The sequence below is a fragment of the Erpetoichthys calabaricus genome, chromosome 12, assembly GCF_900747795.2.
Source record: "Erpetoichthys calabaricus chromosome 12, fErpCal1.3, whole genome shotgun sequence".
Taxonomy (NCBI): domain Eukaryota; kingdom Metazoa; phylum Chordata; class Cladistia; order Polypteriformes; family Polypteridae; genus Erpetoichthys; species Erpetoichthys calabaricus.
The window spans coordinates 53,215,852-53,237,484 of NC_041405.2; the positions used below are offsets into that span (position 1 = coordinate 53,215,852).

The 21,633-nt window shown below is 39.8% G+C and overlaps 1 protein-coding gene across 2 annotated transcripts in view; it reads left to right on the plus strand.

Moving 5' to 3' along the window:
* Positions 1-21,633, plus strand: part of ccnb3 (cyclin B3) — a 58,544-nt gene that overhangs the window by 31,936 nt on the left and 4,975 nt on the right. The window contains exons 8-11 of one of the 2 annotated variants that reach the window (XM_051934507.1): positions 3,706-3,843; positions 6,571-6,726; positions 9,794-9,943; positions 14,651-14,781. In XM_051934507.1, the coding sequence (XP_051790467.1) occupies positions 3,706-3,843; positions 6,571-6,726; positions 9,794-9,943; positions 14,651-14,781 (575 nt within the window). Of the gene's footprint in view, positions 1-3,705; positions 3,844-6,570; positions 6,727-9,793; positions 9,944-14,650; positions 14,786-21,633 lie in introns of those variants that run through there. The other variant, XM_028815533.2, reaches the window with a different exon arrangement.

Consider the following 21,633-nt stretch of genomic DNA (forward strand, 5'->3'; position numbering starts at 1 on the left):
TTATTGCTATTTCTTATTTAGAAAAATCTTTCTTTTTGGCATTTGTGAAAGTTTTCTTTGGTACTAGTCTCTTTTTGAGTTGCTTAGACAGGCCCTTCAACCCTTTATGTTTACACATGTGCAACTTGAGCTTTTCAGTTAGACTCTTGAGCCTCATAAAGACAGACTGCTTTGGAGTAGTTGTGAAGTAGCTAGTGACGTAAAAATATAATAAAGACATTTTACACAAAATTGACAGGAAGGTGACTCCTGTTTGATATATGGCATTCTAAGCCAGAGGTTATCAAAGTTTTTCAGACCAGGGACCCCTTTAAAGGAAGAAAAAACAATTATAGATCCCCCACTACAGGGAAACGACAAACAAATTTATTTTCACCAAAATGCATAAAACTCTTGAAAATGAAACATCTTTTCAGATTGTTTAGATTTATAACTGCATTACATCACATATTTGCTTATACTTTCAATGATCACATACCTGGTACATTAGTGAGATTGGTGTACTTGAGAAACTTTGCAGTCAGAGTCAATTCTGGAGGTGATGGATGATAGTCAGACTCTGAGATCATCCTCCACATGCAAATGTTCCCTGAATTACGTCTTTATAGCAATCAGTGTAGAGAATGAGGACTCACAAAGCCAAACTATATATAATTTTCATCAGTGTTGTGCATGAACTAGTTCAAAAGAGTGCGTTTATTGAATAAGCTCATTTTTCTAAGAATGATGAACTTAACGAAATGTATTTGCAAGTAGAACTTGAACTAGTTCAGTTTTATGTGACATTCTGGATCTGGTTTAGGTAGAGATTAAATGCTTTGCCTCACCCTGTAATGTAGGGGTGGAGCTGAATCCGAATACGGTATTTGGATAAGTACAAATAGTGGATTTTTATGAATATTTATTTCATATGAATTTTTTGCCATTTATTTGTGTTTGGGGGGAAAAATAACAGAAAAACAAATAGGCACTGTCTATGTCTGCCTGCTTGTGTTTAAGCTGCACCCCTGCTGACACGAGCAGGCAGTGTAACTCCACTTTTGCTTTTAGGAAAACATTGTACTTTGTGAGGCCACTTTATATTTTTCCCCGTTGGACATGCAATATGTGAAGTGATTTTGATTGGCAGGGTAATAGGTTAGTTCACCTACGCACTTGTTTCACAGTCACCATTTGTGTCACGTGGTTGGAAATAGAGTGGTCATTTATATGTTCAGGCGGTCCCCGGGTTACGTACGAGATAGGGACTGTAAGTTTGTACTTTAAGTTGAATTTGTATGTAAGTCGGAACAGGTACATTATTTTAACAAATACTATTGTTGACTGACTGTAACCAAGTGCTCTGCCAATGAATGATGGAGTTTCGCCTCTTTCTGACCTTTTTATTATTTCTACTTTATTTTCAATGGTGATGGTTTTTCTCTTCTTTACTATATCACCAGCACTTGCATCAGATTTGTGCTTCAGACACACTGTTGAAGGGTGAAGACAAAAGGTTAAGATGAGCTCTTCTGTACAGCTATCACAGCAGGAAAGCACCAGTCGTCAACACATCTGATGTATAGGGTGGTTCAGTTCTAATTATGCAATTTTCATTACGCTATAACTTATTCAGTTTATTACACAGAAAATCACCCGAAAAATCCCGGACCATCGAGAAGTGTGCGAACTGACGACATGAAGAATCGTCTTCGCGCCGAACTGGAATCATCCCTACATACAGTGGGTACGGAAAGTATTCAGACCCCCTTCAATTTTTCACTCTTTGTTATATTGCAGCCATTTGCTAAAATCATTTAAATTAATTTTTTTCCTCATTCCTCATGTGTCTTGCACTGAGGAGAGGCTTCCGACAGGCCACTCTGCCATAAAGCCCTGACTGGTGGAGGGCTGCAGTGATGGTTGACTTTCTACAACTTTCTCCCATCTCCTGACTGCATCTCTGGAGCTCAGCCAAAGTGATCTTTAGGTTCTTCTTTACCTCTCTCACCAAGGCTCTTCTCCCCCGGTAGCTCAGCTTGGCCGGACGGCCAGCTCTAGGAAGGGTTCTGGTCGTCCCAAACGTCATCCATTTAAGGATTATGGAGGCCACTGTGCTCTTGGGAACCTTAAGTGCAGCAGAAATTTTTTTGTAACCTTGGCCAGATCTGTGCCTTGCCACAATTCTGTCTCTGAGCTCTTCAGGCAGTTCCTTTGACCTCATGATTCTCATTTGCTCTGACATGCATTGTGAGCTGTAAGGTCTTATATAGACAGGTGTGTGGCTTTCCTAATCAAGTCCAATCAGTATAATCAAACACAGCTGGACTCAAATGAAGGTGATCTCAAGGATGATCAGAGGAAATGGAAAGCACCTGAGTTAAATATATGAGTGTCACAGCAAAGGGTCTGAATACTTAGGACCATGTGATATTTCAGTTTTTCTTTTTTAATAAATCTGCAACAATTTCAAAAATTCTTTTTTTTGTCTGTCAATATGGGGTGCTGTGTGTACATTAATGAGGAAAAAAATTAATTTAAATGATTTTAGCAAATGGCTGCAATATAACAGAGTGAAAAATTGAAGGGGGTCTGAATACTTTCCATACCCACTGTAAATCAAAGTCATCCAGACGATCTGCATCTGCATAATTAGATCTGGACCACCCTTTACTGACGAGACACCTTCCTGCTATGTTTGTAACAGTACAAGCAGGCTTGTTATTCAGAATGAATGGGGACAGCGAGGGGCAGTTCATCACCAGCCCACCTCACAGTCACCTCCACTACAGTATACTGCCTGCAGCGTACGCAACACCACCACCCCCATTCAACACGCAGCCATCCGAGGTACACTACAATGCAACCCCCACCGCCCCGTTCAGCCACAACCGGATCACTGCTTGCAGCATTACCAGCCGCACACCTAGAACGAACAGGGCAGCCTTGTGTGGTGGGCGGGCAGTGAAACCGCTTGCCGCCGGGAGCCACCTGAGGGACACTACACTGTGCGAGCAGTGAAATCGCCTCCCTCCAGCCAACGCTTGCAGCATCCGCAGGCCGAAGATGACGGAGCGGCAGTTACTGAGGCGCATGCGTCGCAGCTGCGGCCCTGTTCGTATGTTGTAGGTCGGATGTCCATAACCTGGGGACTACCTGTATAATTGCATCTATTTAATTTCTTTTTTGACTGGGTGGATATTAGCATATATGGTTTTACATGTTTGTTGCTGGGTATAACTCAATAAAGTGTATTTAAATAAAAAAAAGTCTTCATAATTATTGTATTTGATTCAAGAACACTGCAATAGCCTAATATAAGGCATGCAAAATTGAAAAAAGTAAACTTGTCATTTATTCACTCCTTAAAAAAATACAAAATGAACAGAACATGAACTAGTTCTAAATTGAAATGGTGAACTATGAATGTGAATTTATTCATTAAAATCTGTGTGAACTGAACTTTGAGCTAGTTATTGTGAGATGTGAACTTGCACAACACTGATTGTCATCATCATATAAGGTGGCCTGCCATGTATCACAGCCGTAGCCCCCACTTTAAGAAACACTGTTGTAAGCAATTTTAAGTTTTAGTTATGGAAGAGTATTTTTTCTGGGCTAGCAAATTAAATATTATTTATATGTAGCTTTTTATATTTTACGCTTATGCCATGAAATATTCTGTGTAATGGCCATTAATATGGATGGTGTGCTTTTTTCCTTTAGGAGAATTTTGAGCTGAACCATGAAACTCTGTATCTCTCTGTGAAGCTTGTTGATCACTATTTATCAGAAGTCATCTGCATGCGAGAGAGTTTGCAGCTGATTGGCTCAACTTCAATGCTGCTTGCTTCAAAGTTCGAGGTGAAGCCCTTTTCATTAATTTCCCTCCCGAGTAGTACATCCTTACACTTCACATTAACTAGAATTTAGGAGCTCATATTCTGGAGAACCACATTGTGCATTCATTGGCTTTTCATTCCAATTGAGTTAATGGATAAGATCCTGAACAGCAATAATCAGTGGTTATAATTGCCCAATAGAGCAGGGGAAATATCTAAAACTTTCACATGACAAATTAGTGTGAATACAAATGATATGATATAGATAGTGGCCTTGACTGGAATACTACTGTAAAAAGTTCATTTAGTTTGTGCATTTACATAGATGTAAAGTTGATGTTTGTACAGTCTTTCAAGGCTACTCAGTCAGGTTGTGTTTTGGTTCCCCAAATGTCTGAACTGAATTGAGCAGTCCTGAAAGCGAATGAATGCACTTAGTGATCATTTGTGTACAGGCCAACTGCATTTTACAGATTTCTTTTTTATAATTTACACAAAACAGCCCATGTTTTATATAGTCTGGATATAAACTGTATATAGAAAGATGCATTTAGAAATAATTGCCTCATTCACAATTGAATTTGCAAGTAAACTAAAATAAATGATTTGCTTACTTTCATTCATGACCTATTGCCTTTTTAATGTATAAATAAAGAATACTTGTATAAAACATACTTTTTGTATAATACTAGACTACCATTATTGAAGTGTTTAAAATCCAAAACAGTACAAAAATTCAGCAAGCTTATATGTTAACTTAATTATGAGAAATGTGTCAAATCCTTTAGCTAAAATCCAAAAATAAATAAATAAATAAACCTAAGCTCAGTGGGTTTTATGGCTCTATCCTGTATATAGACTGGCACCGTGTCCAGGGCCAATTTCTATCTTGCACTCTTTGCTGCTGGGACTCTACATTACAGAAATGAATTAGAAAATGGATGAATGGGTTTTGGAACATTTAGGGCCTCATGTATAATGCAGTGCATAGAATTCACACTAAAACGTGGTGTATGGATAAAACTGGAAATGTATGTACGCACAAAAAAAATCCAGTTGCATAAAGCTGTGTACGCCAGGTTCCATGCACTGCCCTTTTATAGATCCTAATGAATGCGAAATTTAATACACAGGGCCCGAAATAATAAAGAAATGGCCAGATATGAAAGTCGACGTGAAAAGGCAAGTCGCAGCCCCACTGTCTGTTTATTCTGTTACAGACAACATTACAAAAGTTGACACCTGTGCAGGGGAAGCAAATCCATGTGGTGATGGTGCTGTTATGCCCAGCACATCTTTGGATACTGGCTCTGCACACCACCTCTGCCTCGGAAACTACTGGACGACCATCTGGCTGTATGATGATGGGCGCTTTTTTGGATTCACAGAATACAATAGTGGATGCTGTAAGAGATGTGGCCAGTGAATTAAGGAATATAAGGGCTGTACTTATGTGATGTGGACCACAGATGAATTGAATTGATTTAAAAAAATAAATGCTGCATCTGATTATCTGTTTTTTACATTCTTCTAATTACATTCAAACAAAGTTGTAACAATGTCCGATTTGGCTGATCATTTGGTGGGCCAGGGTCAGGTTCATCATACTGCATCTCTTCAAATACGGCGCCTTTATAGTGTAGCACTGGCACCAAGCACCACAACGGATAGATTCTCTGCTCTTTACATGGCTTTTTAAAGGTGACTCGCTATCCTTAAAAGGACTGCTTGCCTTTTGCTGCACTAGTTAGAAAAAGCACCTGTGACTGTGTGGTGCTGCTGTTTTTATAGGCTTTCCTGCTATAGATAATGTAATCCCAGCTCATTCTTTTGCCGATTCATCCCTAGCTGATGTAACTTGTCCAGCACCGTTGCAATAGCAATGTACATGCAGCTGACCGCTCAGATTACATTTAGAAAACCAGATGTTGATGCAAATTATACTTTGTAGTTGAAGTAGGAAATATCAATGTAAGGAAATCTTATATCTGGATGACAAGCGAATAATACCATCCTATACAGTTGGCATGGCATGAAATACCCAATCAGTTAACAAGTTCATGCTGAAAAGCTCCTGTGGCTAAAATCCCAAGAGTGAATAGAACTTGCAAAGGAGTAGGTAGAACACAATTTCTGCCCTGTAAAGCTGGCACCACTCCAGCACACAACTCCAAGAGGATAGCTCCTGGAAATCAAATTGACTTGGAAGCCCATCGTCATCTTCTATAAATAAGCGCTTTCTTCTAATTCTTCTGTTTGTGATGTCTTCTAATAATGCTAAAGCAGCTATGGTAGTTGGAATAAATTGGCCATTCTGTGCACCATTATATTGTTACAGAATGATTACAATCAAATGAATTAAATTTGTAAATGATATGCAATTAATTTTGGTGTATTTCATAAAATCTGTATCATAGATGTAAATGGAGGGGGAAAAAAAAGGGAAACAACCCAAACAGTAGCACTGCGTTGACTCTGGATGCCGCCCATTTGCAAAACCGAGCAGAAAAGTGCGTATGCCAGGTGTGAGGCTGCCATGAATGTGTGCTTTGCTTTAAGCCAAATTTAATTTTTATACATCTTGAAGTGAGAGTGGAAACAGGTGTACACAACATTTTTGTGCGTACGCACAGTTTATACATGAGGCCCTTTGTATGTAAACTTCTAAATGAATGCTAATTGACTGTTGAAAGAAAAGAGTTTATGATAGATAGGAAGCCTGACCAATTCTCTTTCCTCATTTTTGTAGGAACGCTGCCCACCGTGCGTGGATGACTTCCTGTACATCTGTGATGACGCATATAAAAGAGAGGAGCTAATCAACATGGAAATGAACATTTTACGTGTACTTAAATTTGATATCAACATTCCAATTGCTTACCGTTTTCTACGGAGATATGCGAAGGTACTGTAGAGTTAGGCTCCATCTTCTGGAATTGCATAAGACCATAAAAAAGCATAAAAGATTTCATGCAAACTAGCCATTCAGCTCCGCATAGCTCGTAAGTCTTGGTGTACTAAAGTTTTGATGGTCCCTAATATCCAAACCATTTCACTAATTGCTATTTCTTTCCATGCTTCTATGCTTGTTTTGTATAAACACCACTTAAATTGTTAGTCTGAAATGTACCATCAACTAGTTTCCCTCTATACCCCTGCATCTATGTCAAAGAACTCCTTTTATAGTAACATCTGGCATCCACCCAACTAACTCCCTTGATACTATGTCACCTCTTTTAATTTTTGTTTGCTTCACCTACTTAAATTTTTCCTAATCCTCTAGCCAGAGAGCTAATAAACTCTAACTATAGACTCTATAAAATTTGTTACAGCTATTAGAACCAACTCTCTTGTCCTTTCTAGAACTCTATTCTAAAAAGAAAAGAAAAGGGAATCTCAATTCTTTTTTTTCTTCTCACTAGTTTTTCACTTGTGAACGGTAATGTAATCTGCTCTGTATAGCATCTGTGATATTGCAACCTGTTAATGGCAGACTTATAGACTTATATAGGACTAATTTTAGTACTGTAGCTTTTTGAGTCTTCTGTTTTGATTTTTCTAAGGGGATAGATGTGAATAATGTGATTAGTACTTGTATGTAAACAGCATTGCTTTATATTTCGCAAGAAATCTATCAAAAAGAAAGAAATAAAAGAATCTAGTGGGTGATAAATAAAAGAAGGGGGGACAAGAGATCATTAAATATAGAAATAAGCCTCAAATTCAAATCATGAAAATAGTACTAGTAGTAACTGTGCGTGCCAGATTCTGAGATACTTTGGATAAGTTATTTGCACTAGTGCTCAAATTATTCCTTCCTCAGACTAACTTTCTCTTTTAATGTATTACATTGTTTGTTCAACTAATAAGTGATAAAAGAGTAAATTACAGAATTTACATAGGGCTTTAAACCAGATTTACTATCCTAACTGAAACTGATTTGACTTTCATTATTATGGTAGACCACACACAATGAATTATTGCAGATGCATGTAACAGTACCTCTATATGATGCAATTGCTACTGACCATCCTTGTCTCATGGGGCCAGACATGGTTCTCAAATGATAATACACATCTGTGGACAACTATTGAAAACTTTGTGGTAAATAACGGTGAAATTTCTTTTCAAAGGCTACGTCAGTGCTGCTTCCTAAAACACCCGGCCTTTGATTTCCCTATTCTGTACACTTTAAACCACCAGGGTTTCAGAGGGAGAGAGGAAAAGAAACTGAACAAAAGATTTAATTCTAAGAGAAAATTAAAAAGCTAAAGTAGCTGTTATCCATTCAGGATCAAAGAAATGAAGCTGAATTATTAATTTGTAAATCATGAGCACAGATACTGACGGACACACAGACCACTGCAGCTACTCTGCTCCATGTGTTTTTAAGTGCTTCAGTATGCGATGATATCTTTTTCTGTCCTTTTGACTACTGCATCACTATATAGCATAACAACAGCAAACAGAGTTTATATAAGCATTGTGGTCGATGTATACTGTGCGTTAAAGAGCAGTACCTGAATTTTTGCATGGCATGTTTTAGCCAGCAATGTTAACTTCCTTTAGTTGTTTGTTTTAAATGTGCAGGCAGAAGATGGATGCTGCAAAGACCTGTACTGGTGTTGTTAGACATAATTACTTATTTGGCTGTGTTACGTACCGTAATCAGCATCTCCTCTGGCTCTTAACGCAGTCCTTCTCACCTTCTTTTAACTCGGTGTGACACACTGTTTACTTCAAGTGCATATTTTACACTTCATAGTTTCACAAACGTTGTTGCCAATTCTTTTAACATTTCACTGACTCCTACACTTTTGTCATAACTATACAACAAAGGGCAAAAACCGCACCTGCAACTACATATCATTCACTTTTACCACTAGTCCAATGATGTCTTTGAATGCCAGTGTATAATGTAATGTTACAAACAGGATTTTCCCTTGTAACAAGGTGTTTTATTTTTAACACTGTGATAGATGGGGGCACCACTGAGGCCCTAACCTCGGAAACAACTAACACACAGACGATCACAGGTTCAAAGTAGAGGTATTTATTACAAAATACCTCACAACAGGTTTTTTTCCCCAAGTCCCACAAGCAGCCAATAAACACAATGGTCTTCTTCTTTCTCATTCCTCCTTCCACCTTGTCTCCAGCAAGTGTTGCCCTCCCTCCTGCAAGCTCTGACTCGCTGAAGGAGGCTGGGTGGCATTCTTTTCTGTCGAATCCAGGAGTACTTCTGGTGCCAGGGCATAGCCCGAAGGATGCACTTCCAGGTCTTGTGGAAGTTCTGAAAAGTAGGGATCTCGAACCCCTGCAGCACACCATAGTGACTTGCATGGGACCCAGCAGGGCTGACTGTCAGCACTACAATTCCCATCATGCCCGCTGGGTCCCACATGGCTACCATGGTCCAGGGATGCTGCAATCAAGAGAGTGAGGGATGAAAATATCCAGTTTTAGGAGAACCCCTCCAAAGTTCCCATATCTTGTCCTCCTGTCCGGGTAAGGGTATCCTATTCATCCTGACCGGGATGCCAGCTAATCCTGGTTGGCACTTACAACATGTGTGATGTGCTTGCTCTCTGCACATCCAACAAACATTTATATGTTTAATAGGGGTAGTTTTAGAAGACTTAAGCTGTAGACCGTTCACCATATTCAAAAGTTGCACTTTGCCGAATCGGGTTACAAAAGTACTATTACTCGTTGCAGCTCAAAATCATCACCCCTACTTTGAGCACCACCTTCATAAGGCAATGAATTGGTTGTCTCTAAACATATATATTAAAACTCTGGCTCAACGAAACTAGTTCCTCCTAACTTGCAGCTTATTCCTGGCAATCACATCTTGAAATGGTCACACTCTAAAATTATTATTGATTGTAGTACCATTGTCTAGAAAAAAAAAATGTTAATATTAGAGATTAAATTTTTCATTTTTTTTCTGATTTTTATACTGTTTCTAGTGTGCACAAACCTCCATGGAAACCTTAACCTTGGCCCGCTATATATGTGAGTTGACTCTCCAGGAGCTGGATTTTGTCTCTGAGAGAGCTTCCCAACTGGCTGCCGCCTGCTTGCTCTTGGCTATGGCAATGAAGAAGATTGGAGGCTGGGTGAGATTATGAATACTCTGCTTTTATTTTTTTTGGAAAAAATATGAGATGCACCAATCAATCAGAATTTAGATTTTCACTTTAGATGTATGCCTGTTTTATCGATTATCTATTTATTTATGTTAAAAATGTGAGCAACATGCACACACTGTAGGGCCAAGTGGTGTAAAAAAAAAAAAAAAACACATTTTTAAAATTGGACAATAACAGCATTTTGGGACTTTCATTACCAAAAGTAAATGTCAGCTTTCCTTTCAGTCCCCCAACCAACCCTACTCTTCCTGTGACACTTGGTATTGCAGCTATGAAATAATGTTAATGTCATAAAGTTTATGAAATGAAACTACTGTACTTGCTTCAATGTGATCTGAATTTCACAGGATACTTCCCATATCACTATAATTGCTTCCATTTTGGTGTTGGTATTGATACTGAAATCTAAATTTTAGTACTGATACAAAACTAATGCATTGTATTTTCACTACACTTACACTCCTTTCACTTACTCTTATTCTGATGAAGGCAACCAAGACATCCTCAACGACTTCTTTTGGCTCCTGAAAGGAATAAAGAAACCTTTTGATCTGACTGCTCTTTTCACTTATATATATATACAGTTGTGCTTGAAAGTTTGTGAACCCTTTAGAATTTTCTATCTGCATAAACATGACCTAAAACATCATCAGATTTTCACTCAAGTCCTAAAAGTAGATAAAGAGAAACCAGTTAAACAAATGAGACAAAAATATTATACTTGGTCATTTTATTTATTAAGGAAAATGATCGAATATTACATATTTGTGAGTGGCAAAAGTATGTGAATCTCTAAGATTAGCAGTTAGTTTGAAGGTGAAAAGATGGAGTCACTGTTAGGGGATGCCCAGACGTGGTTGGAACCGTGGATGGCAGCACTTCCGCCACACCGGGAAGTGCTGCCAGAAAAAAAATTCCAGGGGCACCCGGAGTGCTTCCAGGTGCTCTCCTGACACACCAGGAAGTGTTGTCAGACGGAGCACCTGGAGCCCATCCGGGTCATTATAAAAGGGACCGCCTCCCTCCAGAAGTTGAGCCGGAGTTGGGAGGAAGGAGACGAAGCTTGTGAGCAGGGGCGTGGAAGTCATAGAGGATAGAAAGAGACTGAGACTGTTGGCATTGTGGTACTGTGAAGTGAATCAAACGTGTGCATTTTGGACATTCTGGTGTCTGTCTGTCTGTGTCCGGGGGTATGCTTTTCACAATATATATAATATATATAAAATATATACAGGGTGAGTTAAAATTATGTTAACACTAATGTTACTGCTATGTATATACGTGTATACAATGTGCTGTAAATCATCTTGCACATATGAAGTATGTTTTGTGAATAAACTTTCCGCCATTCAAATGTTAACATAATTTTGACTCACCCTGTATATATTCGAAATACAGAAGAACTCTATGATTTATGAATATGATTTGATCTTTATACTGATTCTTACATGAATAGGTTTAATCCAGGTCCCTGGAGTTTGAGATTCATCCTTGCTAAACATTATACCACCTTATACAGACATATTTTCAAACAACTGTAATCATAATTCACAGTAATGGTAACACAAATGGTAACATACACTTGAAAGCATGTGATTATGCACACTGCCTTGGAAAGGTAATTTTTTTTTTTTTTTTAAATGCACACATTTCATTTGCGATTAACAAAGTTATGCTTTCCTGAATTTTAGGTTTCTCTTTAGTGTTGGAGGTAAACACATTAAAAGTAACATGAGTTATTCAGTCATTACATTTTAATGCACTACTTTAGTTGAAATTGTATTTTCATTTATAAAATGGACAGATTTTTTTTACCAAACTGCTCAGCTTTTCACTCAGCAGGTGTACTAATAACAGTTTTTGAACATTTCTAAAGGGGCCAGAAAGTATCGTTTTATTCCTGATCCTTTTCTATTTCACTCTTGAACCAGAGATCCCTGATTTGCTGTTGCATTCATCATAGTAAACAAAATAAATGGAAAATAATTGCCTTATTTCTGATTTCCCTTTTATTATTATATAATAATACATCTGTTAAAATATTACTCTTCAGTAATAGTTTTTAGCTAATGATGCAAACATAAAATCTTACAGAGTGGGCCACTGACAAGTCAGACTTTAGAAGCTGTTTCTGTAATAACACACTTTTAAAGAGTTTGTGTAAATGGAAATATTCTGAATTATTTTGGTTTTAAGCAGTATTTTTCACTTTCTAGACAGCAAATGTCAGAATAAATTTAGAATGTGCACATACAAAGATAAATCAGATATTTTAGTTTATGATACCATTCATTATAAACCCTATGCTGATCTCCCCGATGATTACATCCTTTGTTACACTGGGGGGAATTCCTACATCTTTCACACACTGAAGTTCAACCTTTGCATTAAATTTTGATATTTATGACTGCTAATAATTCTTTACTTAATATACAGTTAGGTCCATAAATATTTGGACAGAGACAACTTTTTTTCTAATTTTGGTTCTGTACATTACCACAATGAATTTTAAATGAAACAACTCAGATGCAGTTGAAGTGCAGACTTTCAGCTTTAATTCAGTGGGGTGAACAAAATGATTGCATAAAAATGTGAGGCAACTAAAGCATTTTTTTTAACGCAATCCCTTCATTTCAGGGGCTCAAAAGTAATTGGACAATTGACTCAAAGGCTATTTCATGGGCAGGTGTGGGTAAGTCCATCGTTATGTCATTATCAGTTAAGCAGATAAAAGGCCTGGAGTTGATTTGAGGTGTGGTGCTTGCATGTGGAAGATTTTGCTGTGAACAGACAACATGCGGTCAAAGGAGCTCTCCATGCAGGTGAAAGAAGCCATCCTTAAGCTGCGAAAACAGAAAAAACCCATCCGATAAATTGCTACAATATTACGAGTGGCAAAATCTACAGTTTGGTACATCCTGAGAAAGAAAGCAAGCACTGGTGAACTCAGCAATGCAAAAAGTCCTGGACGTCCACTGAAGACAACAGTGGTGGATGATCGCAGAATCATTTCCATGGTGAAGAGAAACCCCTTCACAACAGCCAACCAAGTGAACAACACTCTCCAGGGGGTAGGCGTATCGCTATCCAAGTCTACCATAAAGAGAAGACTGCATGAAAGTAAATACAGAGGGTGCACTGCAAGGTGCAAGCCACTGATAAGCCTCAAGAATAGAAAGGCTAAATTGGACTTTGCTAAAGAACATCTAAAAAAGCCAGAAGAGTTCTGGAAAAACATTCTTTGGACAGATGAAACCAAGATCAACCTCTACCAGAATGATGGCAAGAAAAAAGTATGGAGAAGGCGTGGAACAGCTCATTATCCAAAGCATAGCACATCATCTGTAAAACATGGTGGAGGCAGTGTGATGGCTTGGGCGTGCATGGCTGCCAGTGGCACTGGGACACTAGTGTTTATTGATGATGTGACACAGGACAGAAGCAGCCGAATGAATTCTGAGGTGTTCAGAGACATACTGTCAGCTCAAATCCAGCTAAATGCAGTCAAATTGATTGGGAGGCGTTTCATGATACAGATGGACAATGACCCAAAACATACAGCCAAAGCAACACAGGAGTTTATTAAAGTAAAGAAGTGGAAAATTCTTGAATGGCCAAGTCAGTTACCTGATCTTAACCCAATTGAGCATGCATCTCACTTGTTGAAGACTAAACTTCAGACAGAAAGGCCCACAAACAGCCAGCAACTGAAAGCCGCTGCAGTAAAGGCCTGGCAGAGCATTAAAAAGGAGGAAACCCAGCATCTGGTGATGTCCATGAGTTCAAGACTTCAGGCTGTCATTGCCAGCAAAGGATTTTCAACCAAGTATTAGAAATGAACATTTTATTTCCAGTTATTTAATTTGTCCATTTACTTTTGAGCCTCTGAAATGAAGGGATTGTGTTAAAAAAAAAAATACATTAGTTGCCTCACATTTTTTATGCAATCGTTTTGTTCACCCCACTGAATTAAAGCTGAAAGTCTGTACTTCAGCTGCATCTGAGTTGCTTCATTTAAAATTCATTGTGGTAATGTACAGAACCAAAATTAGAAAAAAGTTGTCTCTGTCCAAATATTTATGGACCTAACTGTATACAGTGGGACTTTAGGGGCTTATGTTAGGGATGAAAACAGAGGATGGATGTTATTTACTTCACAATACGTGAAGGTCTAAGCATATTTATAGAACAAAAAATGTTTGAATTTGGTGTGTTTCTGGTCAGTTTCATTGATGTTCATATATGCGCATTAATAACAAATGCTGGTCAGTGATGTGCAGTTTTTCCAAACAAAAAAAAAAGTAAAAGTAATGCGTTAAAGTTTATAATAAGTAGCTATACAACACATTTTAAGTTGCCCAACTCTGTTCCTCTTACCCTTTAGACTCATGGACAAAGGTTCTACTTGATTGAATCTGCTATCATTGTTCCTGCTGTGCAGCTTAACAGAATGATATTGTATACAAAATATATTAATGGTATTTTTTTCTTAATGATAAGCACATACATGGATTTTTTTTTCCTTCTGACCTGATTGATTTATCCAGTAGAAGTAAATGACAGATATAATTTTATTAGATGTTTAAAGCAATGTGCCTCTATATAACAGAAGCTATTTTTAACAGTGAAAAAGGAGGAAAGTTTAAATTAATACTTTATTATTTTTTGTTTTAGAAACCCACTCTGGAGTATCATACAGGGCATACTGTGTCTGACCTTCTTGCTCTAGTGAAGAGGCTAAATTTTTTGGTCACGTATCCAACAGATGAAAAGTTAAAGGCTGTCCGAAGCAAATACTCACACAGGTAACCGATCGATTTATAGCTGAGTGCTTTCTCTCTAGCACTTCAATTCAAGCTGGTTTTGACTCTCTGCCACCAGATGGGGTGTTTCCCTATTTATATTGGACATGTCATACTTCACTTGGTTTACCATCTGAATACTGCCTGGTACATGAATTTAAGGTGGCAAAAAAGGATTCACGCTTTTAATGTTTTAAGATAACATTAGTATAGTACAGGGGTGTCAAACTCAAATAATGAGTGGGCCACAATTTAAAACTGAACAAAGCCGCGGGCCAAGGTTGAAAAAAATTACCTTTTAATAGGCACCCAAACAAGTTTTGCGTTGAAAATTGAACAAGCAAGGCTTATATAACTTTATAATGACATGCAAACCCGAGTTTCATGTTTAAATATAAAAATTGAATGCCTCTTTTCTATTTGCAGCCTTCTGAGGTAAATATCAAAATAAACTTTTTTCCACAGGCTAATAAATACATTTGAAAACAAAATAACAATAATGAATGAATCAAACATTCAAGCCTTGAAGTAGCAAGAGAAGAGTGCATGAATAAAATGTTTTTGCTCAGTTTGCTACACTGATTTGCTTTAACACTGAATATGGAACAAGCCATGCTTATAGCTTAACTTAACTTAATAGTGCAAAATCAACTGTCAAAGAACAAACGAAGAAACATCAATGGCATATTAAATAACATTTAAATAAAAAATGAATGCCTCTTTTCAATTTGCTAAATATCAACATTAACTTTTTCCACTGGCTAATACATAAATCAATCATTCAGGCCTTTTTACTGTTCAGTTTGCGACACACTGATCTAACATGGTGTGTTCAAGCCAGACACCTGGCATCTTTTCTTGGATGCTAGTTCATCAGTGTCGGGGCTCAGGCTTTGAGCTGAGGCAACCTTCATTATCGAACGAAGGTGTTCATCAGTGAGACGTGCCCTGTGAGATGTTTTCGTCATCTTCATTGAGGAGAAAAGTTGCTCACATAGGTAAGTGCTGCCGAACATGGAGAGCAATTGAGCAGCTTGGGTGCGGAGCTGAGGCATTGTGTCAGGGATGTGTTGTGGAAACTGTGCGGCGCCAACAGCATCATACTTTGACTTCAGCGTGTCATCACACTGGAGTTCAATCAGCTCCATTTGAATGTTAGTTGGTGCTTTTTCCACAACGACTGCGAAGGGATTACTAAGCAGTTCAAATCTCCATTTCTGACCATCAAAGTCGCCAAATCGTCGGTTAAACTCAGCGCCGAGTACACTGAGTTTTTCAGCAAACTGTGCGCACACGGCGGTAGAGATCTGCGTATTTATGGTTTGGCAACAGGGGAAATGGCCAAGGTTTCCTTGCAGCAGCTGATTCTCCCACAGGCAGAGTTTAGCTTTAAAAGCTTTCACTGACGAGTACATCTCGGTGATGATGCGGCCCCGCCCCTGTAGCTGCAGGTTCAGCGCATCAAGATGGCTTGCGATGTCAGACAGAAAGGCCAGCTCACACATAAACTTTTGCTCCTGGAGTTCTGCTGTGTCCTTCCCTTTGCTTTGCAGAAACTGACATATTTCTTCACGCAGCTCGAAAAATCTGTTCAGTACTTTTCCGCGGCTTAACCATCTCACCTCTGTGTGATACGGCACGTCTGTGTGTTCCGAACCAAACTCTTCCAGAAAAGACTTAAACTCGCGGTGATTCAGACCTTTGGCTCTTATAAAGTTAACAACTTGTGTTACTGTGGTCATAACATGTTCCATCTTTAGGGCTTTAGCACACAGTGACTCTTGATGTATAATGCAGTGATAAACCGATAGCTCACCTGCACAGTTCTCTTCCCGCATCTTTTCACGCATCCTGCCCACCAGACCATTCTTTTTACCACTCATTGCTGGCGCACCATCAGTGGTTAATCCCACGAGTTTATCCCACGGCAGGTTTATTTCAGTTACACATTTGCAAACCTCCTCAAAAATGTCCGTCCCTGTGGTTGTGCCATGCATGGATTTAAATCCCAAAAGCTCCTCCGTAACACACATTTTTGAGTCGACACCGCGGATGAAGACTGACAGCTGCGCAGTATCAGACGCGTCAGTGCTCTCGTCCACAGCGAGGGAAAAAGAAACAAAATCTTTCCCCTTTTCCATCAGCTGGTCATGCAGATTGGTGGCAAGATCACATATGCGCTCCGCTATTGTGTTCCTGCTCAGGCTTACGTTTGAAAAGGCCTGTTTTTTCTCTGGGCACACTTGGTCACAAACTTTCAGCATTATCTTTTTAATAAATTCTCCCTCATTAAAGGATCGGGTTGATTTGGCGATTTCTTCTGCCACGATATAACTCGCCTTTACAGCAGCCTCGTTTTGTGCTGTGGCTTTTTTGAACATATTTTGTTGTGAAACCAACCCTCTCTTCATCTCCTCTACTTTCTGGCTCCTTTGAGTCATGTCCAGGTCCTTGTACATGTCCTGATGTTTCGTTTCATAGTGTCGCCTAAGGTTGTACTCCTTAGGTACCGACACGTTGGCTCCACAAACGAGACAAACAGGTCTGTCTTTCAGATACGTAAACATATATTCTGTCTCCCACCTGTCCCGAAAAGTTCTGTTTTCTCCCTTCCTTTTCGTCATTTTTGGTAGGGGTAAAACAGTGACACCTAGAGTTGTAGTATTGGGCCGCAGCACGTCTGGAAAGAACGCTGCTTGCTAGAAATCTACTGACACAAAGCTGGCGCGCCAAAACAACCACAGAACATTATGGGATTTGTAGTATTCGCAGTGAATGCGGTGTTACAGCAACACCGCCGCTGTATAATACCGGTGGGCCAGCTCTAATGTTAATTTGATATTGCCCCATGGGCCAAATGAAATTACACGGCGGGCCAAATTTGGCCCGCGGGCCAGAGTTTGACACCTGTGGTATAGTAGATCCTTTATGTTTTGAAGGGTTCACTTTCACTGTTATTGGTGCTCACAAATGACACCCTATTAAACATGAAACCAATAAATGTTCCTGTTTTAGAAACCTCTTGGTGGGTATGTGTGTATACTGAATACAACAATATTAATTTAGAGCTAATGTTTATTACAGATTTTTGGTACTGCCTTTTCTAAGGTGTTCTCTTATCTGTTGACAGTGAGAGTCATGAAAAGATTTTTTTTATATAAACAGCCTATGCTACAGCAGCAATTGGGAGTATGGGGTCAGGGGAAAGGGTATCACAAATAATCTGGAAGGGGGTAGTGTCATATTACCTTTATCTGAAAAGATTTAGAAACATCCATAAGCTGATCGTTAATATTAAATAATCAATTTTAACTTTCCACTCATTTTCAAATGACAACTTCAACTTCAGCATTCTAAAATATAGCTACCAGGTAACTATGCCTTTTGAATGTAAAATATTATCACATTTATAAAAAAAAAAAAAAAAGAACTGTACAGGGAGTCAGTAATTTAAAAAACAAAAAGTGAAGCTTGCATAAGTAAATGGTATCTTTGCTAAAATAATATGGATGCACACATTCCTCCTGCATATAATTTTATCCTTGAGATTACACACTTATCCGGAGTAGAGTCCAATGTGCTTTATAATTGATAATGGACCCCTTTTGCTAAAACTGTTCAATAAGAATTATAAGTTGAAATCAATAAGGCTGCTGTGTGCTTTTAGATTTTCTAACAAATGTTTTATTGTATTTCACAGGCTAAATTCATTTGAAATTTAATTGCCGTATAAAGTATGGTACTCCATTTACTATGTACTTAATCATATAGTGACTTTAATTTGTATTTTTTGGTAAATCTTTTCTATTGCTGTATATACTTTCCAATGTACAACATGGATATTAAAGGATATTTACTAATTTTTTTTTACTTGAGTAGTTTCAATGTAAGATACCTTTTACTGAAGTATTTTTGCCTATGTAGTAATACTTTTACTTAAGTACATTTTTAGTGTAAGAGTGGAAGTTAATGAAAAATGTTTGTTAGCAATTGATATCTTTAAAATTCACATTTTCATGTTTTGTAGTAAGTCATGCAGATCTAAGAAATGAAACCCCGCAGAAATTTTGAGGATTAACTAGTGCTGGGCAGTATGACCAGAATTCTATATCACGGTATTTTTCAAAATTACACCGGTTTCACGGTATTCAGCAATATTTTTTTCCCATGCATGAGTGGATGTTAACCACATTTTTCAATGCAATTACTGCAGTAGACTGACAAAGAATAACCTATTCCACTGTCATGAGAATTGTACATTGTACAAAAAACATTTTTTCATGTGCACCCAAGTATTAATACAGGTTTGCATGGCACCATAAAGTGATAGTTTTCAAGGGGATGGCACTAATGAAGAGAAGGAATCACATTGCATGACAGTTGCAGTCAAAATATAGAACCTTTTTATTGAACAAATTTTGCAAACAACTTAAACTAAAATTTTGACAACATATTTTCAACCATCCAAAGAGGCATTTAGACTTAGTAAAATATCCAGAGGTACTTGTCAAAAGTTGTATTGCACTGAGCATGTCTTAGAAAAGGAATAAATAGTAAATATTTTTTGTAAACCAACTACACTTTCTGTTAGTGTTAACAATCTCTGTCCACTGACATGTTAGCTATATGGATTGTGATGCCATTGGTTATCTTAATCCACCACTTGCTCTTTTTGTCATGGGCAGTACCTCTAGCAAACGCGTCTACAAGTGACGTCTGGCTCAAGTGTCCTCTAGCTTTTTCAGTTTTACCCAAGGATGTGGAGGGTGCCAATCTTAGTTCCATACATTTCATGGTACTCCAAAGCATGTGTGCAGCTAAGGTGGTGTAGCAAATTGCTTGTGTTGTCGCTTCTGGCGACAACTTTAGCTCTACAGCATTTGCAGTAAATAGTTGTTTGGTCCACATCCGACCTTTTAAAACTAAAGTATCTCCAGACAACAGACACAGCTTTTTTCAGCAAAAGTTCTTCTTTGTCATCATGTTCAACTTTATCGTCTGCTACGGCTTCAGTTTCAGAATGTTCTCTGTCCATTTTCACTGCTCAGTACCTCCACTAATGCATATACTCCATTGCATAAGTGTTTAGTGGTGTAGCAGTGGAAAAGGTCCCCCCTTAAACACTTTCCCGCTGCGCCACGTTCCGAACATTGTTTAGGCTATTTAAACCAGTATTGCGGTATAAAGAAAATCCATATCTATCATAACAAAAATAAAAAACAGTTTTCAGTATGAACCAGTATACCTCCCAGGACTAGGATTACCAATTGTGGAAACTGGCCCGGACACAGACAGGCAGACATCGTTAGTTCACCCAACACATGTTTATTTACAATATTTACAAATAATGTGCCACATACAACCCCAGTACTCTCCCAAAGTCCAGGCCTTTCTCTAATGCCTTCCTCTCAGGTCCGCCTCCACTTCTCTCCAAGACTTTGTCTTTCTCCACTCCCGACTCCAGCCATCGAATGGAGGGAGCGGCCCCTTTTATACACACCCAGACGTGCTCCAGGTGCCTCCCGAATAACTTCCGCCGGCACTCCCCAGTGTGGCGGAAGTACCAGCTGCGCACCTGGAAGCACTCCGGGTGTCCCTGGTGGTCTTCCCCCCCCCCCAGCACTTCCAGGTGTGGCGGAAGTGCTGAGGGCCAGTGCTCCTCAGGCATTGCGGTGACCACGGGCCCCTATAGGGTTGAGCTTCTAAGCTATGTTCCCGTGGTCCCCAAAGCCACCAGGGTGGTCGCCTCCTCATGGTCTGGAGGAGGTGTGAGCCCTCCTCCAGTCCTTCCGGGCATCCCAGCTGGGTGCCACCTCCAGCCGCTTGCCACAGTGCCCCCCGCAAGCTGAGACCCATAGGGGCCAGCGGCCTGTCCCGCGAGGGCAGGTCTCCAACGGCGGGAAGCCGACACACTCCACTCCAGGGCCCGGTCCTGCAAAACATAAATCGGAACAAGGGGCGAAGACATTGCCCTGACGCCACCACTCGGCGTATCTCTGCTTCATATACGGGCAATGCTCCCCCCTCTGACTGGCACCCCAGTGCTTGCCACTTCGGCCCCCTTTCCGAGACATCAGATGGGACCGCACGCGCCCCCATCACCTCAGCCGGCTGTGGGGTTTCCCTCTGCCTCTGCAGAGGGCGGCCCTTCTCTGGATGTGAGCGGCCTGCCTCATGTCGTCCCTTATCGGAGGAACCGACTCTTTTCCTTCGATTCCTCCTGTTTCTCTGGAACGCTGTAACGGTTTGGGTCTCCCTATGGGAAAGGTATAGACCCTGTCCCGTCTGCATCCCTGTGGAGCGGCGTGAAAGCGTCGCTGGCTCGGGGTGTAGGGTGCTAGGACCCGCGGCACACATCAGCCGACATCCTGCCTGCCCTCTCGCTCTCTTCCCCCCTTACCACACGATCAGCTCCCACCGCCACATCCACTATCAGAGCCCCCCCCCTACTTGAATCTGATTACCTTCGTCACGGTACTTTTCGGTGGGGTCTCCCTTATTCTTTACGGGGCTGGTACAACTTACCTGCCCTGCCACGTCCCTCCGGCTGAAGACTCCAGCGTCGTGCCAATACACCCACTGTCTCGGCGTCATCACGGACACGACTGGGATGCCACTGTGGAAGGTAGGCCACAGACACAGACAGACACCGTATGTCCAAAATGCACACGTTTTATTCAAACTAACGGTCCTGCACACAACACAGTGCTCCAACACAATATCCAGTCCTTATCTCCCTTTCTCCGCCTCTACTCCTCTCTTCCCAAGCTTCGTCCTCCTCCTCCCGACTCTCGAATGGAGTGAGGCGGCCTCCTTTATAGTGCACCCAGAAGTGCTCCAGGTGTCCTTAGATTA